This window comes from Rhea americana, unplaced genomic scaffold (assembly GCF_003343005.1).
Source record: "Rhea americana isolate MKP2758 unplaced genomic scaffold, rheAme1 scaffold_2, whole genome shotgun sequence".
Classification (NCBI taxonomy): Eukaryota; Metazoa; Chordata; class Aves; order Rheiformes; family Rheidae; genus Rhea; species Rhea americana.
Genome location: NW_028186149.1, coordinates 347,797 through 358,902, shown reverse-complemented (window position 1 = coordinate 358,902; position 11,106 = coordinate 347,797). Strand labels below are relative to the sequence as shown.

The 11,106-nt window shown below is 37.0% G+C and overlaps 1 protein-coding gene across 1 annotated transcript in view; it reads left to right on the top strand.

Moving 5' to 3' along the window:
• The first annotated feature begins 2,928 nt into the window (after positions 1–2,928).
• The window catches only part of CHRNA5 (cholinergic receptor nicotinic alpha 5 subunit), a 19,898-nt gene continuing 11,720 nt past the window's right edge, over positions 2,929–11,106 (top strand). Inside the window, exons 1-2 of the mRNA XM_085303646.1 lie at positions 2,929–2,986; positions 4,511–4,588. Of these exons, the coding sequence (XP_085159772.1) occupies positions 2,929–2,986; positions 4,511–4,588 (136 nt within the window). The remainder of the gene's footprint in view (positions 2,987–4,510; positions 4,589–11,106) is intronic.

The following is an 11,106-nucleotide window of genomic DNA, read 5'->3' as shown; positions in this document are numbered from 1 at the left end:
AGTGCAGGACAATTGCTTTAGTCTTTGTACTGTACTTAGACTGTGCATAACCAAATTTGTAGTTAATATAAGTTAGACTGGGTTTTATTTGCGCCTTGTGCAAATGTAGATCTTTATTTTCAAATAGTAACATAGGAGTGATATGTCATGTAACAAGTCCTGAATAGTTGCAGTCAACATGCAATGAGGAAGTTTTAATTTCTATTATAAAGGACTGTTAAATACCTCAAGCTCTGTTTTTATATGTATTTAAGAAYTTTTCCTCTTGTTTTTTGATACTATGAATGCAATATATCAGCACTCTTGCCGATTTGTAGATCATTCATGATGGTTGTTATGTAAAGTGCTTGAAATATGTCCTAAAAGCAGCAGAGCCAAAACGGACTTTTTAAACTTTGTCAGAGATCACTTGAAAGAAAATGTGGTAAACTCCAGCAATGCTTTGTATACTTGTCTTCTGGCAGTCCATTAGAGCAGTTAAGTCTGAGTTCATCAATGTATATAAATCACACAAGGCAGTCTCTTTAGTGTACTAGTAGAAGTATTATTAGATAGTTTAGGGTACGTATTTACTGAAATTTTTTCTTAAATGATTCTGTTTCTAACAGTTAAAGAGGGGAAAACRAATATGTTTGAGGTTTTGTTTAAAGAATTACCAGCAATATTTCTTTGCCAAACACTGCTTCATTTGCTGGTAAAGAAGAGCCTTTTAAATACTGTAATAATCTAAACTGGGAATGATTTAATTATCTTTCTAATCTGTACTCTGTTATGTATGGAAACATAGTGAAAAGCTGTGTAGTTACATTACATTTTAAAACATTTTTATGTAAAGGTTTTTATTTACAAAAAAAATTGTGAAATATTTTAAGAGTGTAATCTCTGAACAATAATTATCAGTTTAATTCAAAAAGTGCTGACTCCACTGAGTGCCATTACTAGCTTATTGTGAGAAGAGTCTCACTACTGCCTTGGAATAGACAAGTAACTGTAACACTTCCAATATGCTGTACAGCAGCTGGCACTCATCTAAGATGTACAGTAATGTTTTAAACTAGATTTAATTTTTGATTCTTGGCTATATTTGAACCTAGGACAGTAAACAGATGCTGGAGATCTTTTATTGACTAGAATCTTCTGGGGATATCCTTACACTAATTCAAGTTTCCTACCTGTTTTTCCTAGGAATAGAGCAGTGTTTGACTGCGTAGGCCTATTGTGTAGTTTCTAGCTTTGTGTAAAAAAAAAAAAGAAAACAAAAAAAAAAAAAAAACCACACCATACTGCCTGTGCCTTTTCTGGGAGTAACTTGGGGATAAGTCGTAAGAACAGAAAAATGATTTTGGCGATATGTTTGAGTTGTCTTTGCTAATCAAAATGATCTTCCTATTCTTTGTATGTTTATTTTTGGTGTATGTAGTGGGAAGAGTTTATAGTATGTTACTTAAGTATTTCAACTATTTAGCTGTTGCTGTGGATTAAATGTTATTTTAACACCAGAACTTCATGTGGTGCTGTGGAAGGTGACAGATTTTTCAAATTAGGTAACAGTATTTACTTGAAACTGCTTGCATAATAAGTTGTTAGTAAATTTAAAGACTGGATAGTTTATATCTCATTTGAATGCATGATAGAACTTGTTAGGACAAGTATTCACTAATAAATTGTCCTAAAACTGTAATGTATTTTGTTATTCTAAGTAGTTTAAGAGATACAATGAAACTATGCTTCTCCAGTAATATGTGTGTTGTCTCTTGCATCTGTCATTGTTAAAGTCAGCTTGTTCTCTAGATGATTATACTCTGTTCAAATAAAGTCAAATTAACTTTTAAGGCTACTTCATATACGACTTACTGTATTGTGCACTGAAAAACAAAGATTCCTTTAGATGCGCTTCTTAGTTCACCCAAATAGTTTTACKTGGCATGAAGTTGTAAAAGCATGCAAATTAAGATGATAAACCGAGGAGTTGTGTATGTTAAACTTCACGCTTCTGTTCTGGTTTCCCAATGTAATTATTCTTTCTGTTAACAATATTGAAATAGCAACAATAGTTCTTTTTCACTGTGCTGTGAGAATAAATAAAATGATTACAAAGTGATCAAATGCAATGGTTTTAGAGACCACAGAAGTACCCATGATATGCAAATGATGTACAGATAAGTATGTAACAAGACGTCTGAGTCCRAAGAATTAATGAACTCATAATTCATACAAGAGAAAATGCTGTAGCTTCAGACTAGACTCTCCATGATGTGCTTTAAAAAATTCTTGCATATGCTTTAAAATACTAATATTCCCCCTTTATTTTTTGTAGTAAAAGATGCCCTCCTTTTCAAGTGTTAATTGCAGTTATTTCTGTTACAATATGGAAGATGCTAAAATAACTTTTCTGAAAGAACTGAGAGTACCATTCACTAGTTATAAAGCTCTTGGCTTTAATCAGGAGAAAACTCAGTTTCACAAAAATTTTTCAAAGCATTTCTGATTTTACAAATAGAGCAGCTTGCTATTTTTGTCTGTGATTAATTTGGCAGTTGGCTTTCAAGTTAAAGTACTCTTCACAATAAAAGTTGCCATCAGCCAACTTTCTGGAGATTCACAGATGATGCTTCAGTGAGGCCTTCTGATGTCAACTTCAGAGAAGGACCCAATGAGAGATACCAGAAATTACTGATGTAATTGTTTAGGATTTCACATAATGATAAGTATTAAACTTAGCATGCTGCTGTTAGTGTTAACATTGTGCTCCAAGTTCAAAGCAGCATGGAAAATGGTTTCTTATTTATAACTTATCTATAATGATGATAATACAATGTGTGCCAGATGATACTACATAAAATATTTATCATAATGTTAGGCATGTAACCTAGACAGTTTAATGTTTTTAGAAGACAGCCTTAAGTTAGGAATAGTGGGTGCAGTGCCATGGTAGACCAGCTGCAAAAACTACAAATGCGAAATTTTGATTTAAAAACATTGCCCAGTAATTTCTGTGGCATTCAAAATACCAAATCTCCAATGTTTTAYGAAGGAATATAACGAGGCTTTTTCATGCCATGTTTTGGCCTAAAGTACACTTATTTACTCGAGAATCTTGATATGACCACTGCATATGCACTGAGAATTTCAAAATAAGAGTTGAATGCTGCATCCTTTCATATGCATTTTGATTGCGGAGGGCATGCAGTATAAAAATGGATTCTCAAAATATAAAATGACCACATYTACTGCAGAGCCTTCTAATCAATACAGCTTGACAATAGATATGTGCTGGAAGAAGCTACTGTGTAAGCAGCCTTTTTTAGATAGCGTGTGCTGCCCTGCATTATGTCTTGCACAGAGGTGCCCAACCTAAATATAGCTGCAAGAAGATAAGGCAATAAAATCAARTTAAAAATGTAAAGAGGGATTGAAATGCTTAAGTACTCTTGTGATTGTTAAAAAGTTGATGGATACAAATAGATGCATTATTTTTCTAGTCTGTATTTTAAGCTTGATGTCATATAATTTTGATAATTGACAATATACATAATGAAATCACTGCTTTGCATAAAGCTAATTTTAGGAAGGTACAGTTATTAAAAATGATAACTTCTTTCCCATGGAAACCTGGTATCTAGCACTTTTTACATAGCAGCTGATAAACCTTCTGTAAAGCCATTTAATGTGTCCTTGCACTCCTTTTCTCTCTGCAAATGTGTTATCAAACAGTACCTTAAGTGTAAAATAAACCTGCATTGCTTAATGGCAAGTGCTCTTTATTTTTTGTGGCATCTACATTTACATTAGGATAATACAGGAAAAATCACTAATTATATTTCACAGTTGGTGTACTTCAAAGTTTCATTCCTAAAACTTATCTGATATAGAAAGAAAAGTCTTTTTTATTGATCATTTTATAGTGTGTGTGTGTGTGTGTATAATGTGCATAATGTAAATAGCGTAGGTCTGTTTAGCTTGCATTTAGTCTAGTTTCAGTGAAAAGTTCCCATTCTGATTTAGAAACTGAAAAATGAAATAAGGCAATGCAAGTTAAGAATGAGTTTAGAATCTCTCTCTTCACTTCAGTTCGCTGTCATCTGTACCCTCCCACACATGCGCTTAAAAGAAACATGACTTAGGCAGGGTTTGTTTTTCACAGGAAACGTTCGCCCGGGTCACTTTACTGTCGTTCTTCGACGTTTCTCTTGGGGCTGCAGGTCCCGGGGAGSCCGGGCAGGCGCTGGAGGCGGAGGGGCCGGCTGCCTGGGAGCCGAAGCGACGGAAAACCCGCCTAGAGGTAGCTGRAGGGGCAGCGGCGGCGCCCCCCGCTCGTCACCTGCGCGGCCGTGCTGCCCGCGCCGCGGCACCTCAGGGAGGACAGCGCCGCGCCCCGTTCTAACGGTTCTAACGGCTCCCGCCGCGCGCGCCGGCCGGGCTTTTGTTGGGGGAGGGCGCCGCTCGCGCCGTTCCCGCCCCTCGCCCCGCTCCCGCTTCACGGCGGGGCGTGGCCAGCGCCTCCCGTTAGGAGCGCGCCCCGTCACCTGCCTCTTCGCGCCCTTCCTCGGCGAGCGCGGTCCCGCCGCCGGCCGCGCCCCTCGCGCCGGTGAGTAAGGCGCCCCGCGGCGGCTCCGTGCGCCCCCGCGTCCCCGGGCCGGCGGCGCCTCGCCTCGCCGCTCTCCGCCTTGAGTGAGATACTTCTCACCGCTGGGGACGGCCCGGGTTCGGGTGTCCAGGGCGGTGCGTGCGGGGGGAATCCTGCCGCGGGGAGGGTGGCCTCGCGTCGCCTCAGGTTTTGCGTGCGTCAACTTCTGTCGGGAGCGGGCCGAAGCGCGGCTTGCGGGTTCGGAGCTGCTCGTGGCCCTCGCCGCGCGCCGCCGGGGAGCGGTGAGGTGGGGGCTGGAGGGCTGCGGTTACTTCTTTCGACAAAACGAGGATAACCTACAGAGACTGCGACTGACAGGACTCACCTGAGCTGCCTCTCTCACGGAAGAAGGAAAAAAAGAAAGTCTTTGCTGAACTAGGGTTTTGCATGTGCACGTCAGCCTTGACCGCTACACACCGCGCTGCACAGTCGTTACGCTTTTCAAATTAATCAATAACACTCCCGAGGCTTTACAATACCGTAGCTTTGAAGTCTTGCTCCATTCGTTTATTTGATTTGCTTACAATCATGGTTTTGTGGTGCGTGCTCTTTGCTTGACTGGAGATAAGTCTACAAAACATATTTAGCAATTGCTGTATTACATTATGARTCTTGATGGGCATAAAAATGTTGCTCTTACGAATCTGTAACAGCATTCTTTTTAGTTTGGTGCTTTATTTAAATTTTGAAGAGTCAGTCTTGTAATTCAATCAGGATGTAACTTTTAAAATTAAGGGACATAAAATAGTATGTGCAGCTAAATTACACAAAGATTAAAGGAGCAAAATCAATGCTCCTTCAAAGAATTCTTCATAAATAATTCTTTCAGAGCATTGCTTTTACATAATTTAAGGCTCTATTCCCAGGAGTTTTGCAAAAAATCTTGAAATTATAACAGTGCAATATTTATGCGAAGGAAATTAATTCAAAATAAAATGGTCTTTCTGGACTTTTAGCCCCAAATTTACAAAAAATGAACATAAAAATGGTGTAAGAAAAGGAAATTGGATTGACACTTCATTTTTAACTAAACTTACCAAAATTTCTCTGTTACTTCTAGGTATTATTTAAAGGATTACTCTTGGCCTCAGTGTTTGGAAAACTAGTATTTTTCACCATGATGGAAGAAAATACTGTGTGAAATTATTATGCTATACTGTATAGTGTATATGGCAGTGTATGGAATTAGTTGCAGTCAGGGTGATCCAAATTTTGTCTTTTGGCATGAGCAGATAGTTCTGGCCTCAGTGAGAACTGGTCATATATATACAAGGATAAAATTTTTCTTTCTCAATTTATTTATTCTGAAGTAAAATGAAGCTTACTTAAAAAAAAAATATATTCAAGGCCATCTACTGTGAAATGTAGGGTGAACTGAAATAGTATCCTGAATCAGAATTTCTTTTACAATTACAATTTTTTAGGGGCATTGCTTTGCATATGACAGACTAATCTTTTTAATGAAGTAGAATTGAATATGTGGATGTGACTTTGTTTTTGTGGTTGTGTAGAAGCGCTTGCAAATGAATTTGCCCTTACCTTAGTTAATAGTCTGGAGGTGAACTAACTGTTTGTCCTGGATAATTCTGTTTTTACAAGACAAAATACAATTTGATTWTTTTTAAATCAGCTTTTAAGTTTCATTCCATACTGTGTATCTTAAAATGGGAGGTGAGATTGAAATATATGAATTGAATGGAGAAATTGCACATGTTAAAAGTACTCACGCCTTCCTATATAAGTAGGAAGGATGGATTTGTTGAGATTTTTCTCTTAAAAATTTTTGAGCATTCCTTGGAGGCTGTAAGGGGGAAAAAAATGAACGTTGATTTGTGGAGTAATTAGGGAAGGAAGGATTTCCACAATTTCACACTTTTCAGAATGATCATACCTGTTTTTGTTATGATAATGTATGTTCTGAAATCATCTGCTCTGCTTGCATTTGCAAGCAGAGTATCTGATTTTGATGATCCCTAGGCCTGCGTGCCCATGTGCAGCTGAGGCTGGAATCTAGCTGCATGCGCTGGGTGCTGCTGTGGGCAGAGGATAATGCCAGTGCACAACTTCTGCAGCATCCAGGGCTGCACTGGCAACTTGTCAAAAGCCCGAGGCCYATGTCTTATTTGCATAAGTGTTTACATAAATTGTCAACTTGTGCTTGCTTCCATGATGCATAAATTAAGTCAATATGAATAAATTGAACTACTTTTAAGATTCTATATGCTTATTCTTTCTTCTACTTCTTGCACCACCCACGCTTTCTACATGCACTGCCTTTGCTGCTTGCGTTCAGCATTCTTCAGTGCTGTCTTTGTGGTCCATCTTCTGGGCTTACTGACAGGTTCACAGTTGGTGAGAATTATGCAAGTCCTGTGCTGTATTTAGGATAAAAATGKTCTGAAGAGGGATGGCAAAATCCTGGATGTGTTGAAAGCAGCAGGAAGRGTCCCACTGACTCCAGAGAGAACGCAATTTTTACCTGGAGGCTCTGCCCACACTTTGGGGCAACCTGACCTGAGGCATTTTTTTGTGCTTGCAAATATTGAGCAAGGAAAAAGGATCAGTCTGTCCACTGAAAACCGAGTGGAAAATGTTAGTGTGAATGAACTTGTAAGTAAATACTGTTAYAGATCTGCAGTATGGCAGAGCAGTGCTATAGGTGGTTGTTAATCAGGAGAGTCTTGCTGACCATAGCATCACTGAAATTTGTGAAGCTGTAGGTTAAGGATACTGTTTGGTGTATCATTTGTATTTACAATAAGATCCATGGCATGAGTGTTCAGAAAGGAATGACTTCTGTTCTGACTAGCTCTTAATCTAAAGACTGAATAGGGAAATATAAGTCTGTAGTTGTTCATATCTACAAATTGACTTAATTAGTTGCAAATTCCGTGACAATATAGTCTGTTGATTGGATGAGGAGTAATTATCCCTTGATGCTAAGCTATTAGGGGATAGTTTAATTATGCTTTAAAACTATCAAACTGGAAACTTTAATCTTTTGAATTTGAGTTGAATATAAGAAACATCTTCCCTACTACATACAGATTGTGTACCTCTCTTCATATTTGTAACTGCTAAGCAATGTTGCAGTTCAAAATCCTTGACAGTTGCATGTCTACAATATCTCATTTAATTTTGTTATTAGGTGTCAAGGGATTAGTGCACTAGGTAAGAGAGAAGGTAGAAATCCTCAYGATATCCTGAAAGCCTTGAAGTTTTTATTTATTTTTATTTATTTATTTTTTTTAAAACCCTCAAAGTTGCAGCTGTGGAGTATGTATTTGTACACACTGATAGAAAAACAATACTATCGCTTTACTACTCTCAACCTTTGAAATCCTCAGACAACCTCTGAACAAATTCATTCCCATGCTTGTACATATAGGGGTGGACTTTGGCTTTATTTTTTTTTTAATTGAGGTGTGTGTGGGGGGAAGAGTGACTGTAGGAAATACAGAATGCAATAGCTGGCTTTTYCCTCCCTCCCTCTGCCTCCAGTAAACTGGATAGCATTAGTAATGCTGTTTTAGCTTATGGGCATTTCTTCTGATAGGAATGATTTTCCTGTTTCTTAACTGTTACTGTTTGAAGTCCTGGCATCTGTTAAAGTGTAGAAGGGTAAGTAGCAGGGGGGAACTTAAGATCATACAGAACATGTGACTCATGATCCCTTTAAGGTGCAGGCAGTACCAAAATAAAACTTCTATTTTATACTTCATTTAATATGTTACGTATCTCATCTGCTTAATTAAGTAATGAGAGAAGATTCCTTATGATACGAAGGGAAGTTTAGAAGGAGCTCTGTAGTTAAAATTGAACATCATCTCATTATACTTTTTCCTGCCTACTGCTATACAAATGTGACTTGTGGTAAGAATTGTCACCAGATATCAAAATATAGTGATGTGATTAGAGCTATGTTTGTGGAAAAAATATGTAAACTTAAAGGAAGAAAAGCACTGATGCTTAGGGCACCGTAAGTTAGAATTCTTGTGAAAGATGGGAGGAAAAAAAGAAAACTTTAAGTATTTTCTTTCAGAATGACCACTGAATAACTTTTACAGTAACATTTAAATGTTACCAGTCCATTTCTGGCCTTCAGTGTGCTACTTTTGTTATACATTATCTAAAAATATATTATTTTAAAACTTAGAGAATGGTATCAATAAAAATATTAGTGTACTGAAAGCAGATATACTGAATAACAATCTATATATTATGATAATGCACCATTAAAGAGTCTAGTGTTAATAGTAAAGTTCAGCTATTTGGCCGTCTTTGTAGTCCTTAACACTGTCCTGTTGCATTATAATGATATATTGCATTATAGTTATATGTGGTTATAATCTGATTTTTCTAACTGTTTTCTCTGGAAGTATAAGTTTCTTCTGAGTCTACATCTTATTATTAGGTTTCTGAAAGTGACCCTCTTCTCCCATGGACTTCAAAATGCACCAAGTAGGGATTGAAGGAAAACATGAAAGAGCAGTGGATTAAAGCAATTAGCAAATGCTTTGAACTACATCATTGACAGTTTAAGGACCAGTCTTATTACACCTGGAATCCCAATGTGGTTCTTAAACTTCTTATCTAAATATATAATTCAATGAAAATTTATTTTCTGGAGAAAGATGGAGTATGATGCTCTCCTATTTAAAAAAGGAAACAACATTTTACTAAAATACGCAGGTGAATAGTGTCCTTACTATAACACTCATTAAATATTTCACTAATGGTTCTTATATGGAGAGTTTGTTTTTACATCATTCATTTGATTTGACGATGTTCATGTTTCCTTTAGTTTGGTACCATCTCTTGCCTTTTAGAGAGAACTATTAACAAAACTTTAATTAAAATTAGCTTGGGGACAATTTCTTACCGTGTCTTGGGAAACTGCCAGCAAGTGCCTTGAAAAGCTGGCAGTGCAGAATGTTAGACTTACACTCACTGTTAAATTATATTAAGATGCTAAGAAATTTTATTCCATAACAGTACAGTATGAATCAATATAAAAAGCGTGGTTTTTTTCTTTTTTCTTTTTTTTCTTTCTTTCTTTTCTTTTCTTTTTTTTTTTTTTTTTTTGCATTTATCTGAAGCCTTTAAAATAGACCTGTCCTTAGTAGCAGTGGTGGAAGTTAGACTTGAAAATGTCAACAGAATTAATAGACATGTACACGTTTTTTAAATGTTCTTCATGTATTTGAGGCCAATTTACTGCTTGTTCTTTCTTTTTATCTTTTTTATGGCTCTTCCAAAGTGCTTTTATTAAAACTTATTAATATTTAGGGGGAAATGATGAGATTGAAGTTTTAAATATAGTAGTGTACAGGTTCAAGTGATTAACGCCTTCTACGTGCTGTTTTGACAAAAGCATGCTTTGACTACTTTGAAGTTTAAAAATTGAATTATCAGTCTGTTTTGTGCATAAATATTTGTCTCCAGTTTGTAGAATTCAGATTTTGGCCATTTAATTTTTTCTCATGTGATTTAGATTTTTTCCTGAACATGGACTCAAACAGAGAGAGTGAGCAGAAGAGAATTTCGTGTGTAAATTATAAAGTAAAAATTGTTACTGAGATTTATCGGCGAACAGTACAGAAAGCTACCTTTGCTTTAGGCTGTAGGAGTTACCTGACCCAAGCAGTATAAAACCACGTACGTGGTTAACACTGCTTAGAGTTGCCCTTCAAAGGCTACAGATCCTCAATTTTTTTTTTTTTTTTAGTACAGTCAGCCAGTAGCAGGGATGAGCGCTTCCGTAATCTTTTACCGTCTGACTTAGCGTGAGACTAGAACTCTGGATTGTTGGTTTGCTAGTCGTGGCAGTCGTGGGTTTTAACCCCTCTCGGCTCTTCTCTAACTGCTGTAGCCTGTCTGCTGTCTTACTGCGTTAGCTGTACTTTTTTCCTCTCTGGTTCTCTTCTATACMTTTTTTTTCTGGTGACTACCAGTTTTTAAACAATTTTTCTTTTGCTTTTACTAACACTAGTAAATAAATTTAACAGGTGCCTGGTTTATTATAATCCTAGAAGCATATAGACATGTAAAAAAGATAATTAAACACATGCAATCTGTATAAGGAGTGAGCTGTGTGGTCCTGTTAAATAAGGTTATCTATTTTATTTTTGCCAACTCTTAGCATGCTATTACTATCTCCAGCCTCCTAATGGCAAGTTCTCCTGTCCTTTATTGGCTACAAAGTACTAGTATGTCCCAGTTTATTAATAAACAAACTAGTTAAACAGAAATTTGAAAAGGTGTAGACATTCCTGTCACAGAAGAAAGTTAGCAAAATATGATGRAACTCTGGTTTTAGCAAATATACTCATTAAATCAGTAGCTATACAGTAGGTTGGAGTGTAAAATGTGAGAAAAATATTTGGAAGTATGAAAAAGAAGTAAGGGAATGATCCCCATGTAGCTTACATGAAGAAATGCTCTGTTTAAGAGAAGCTTTGTCAGGAAACAGGATGTAC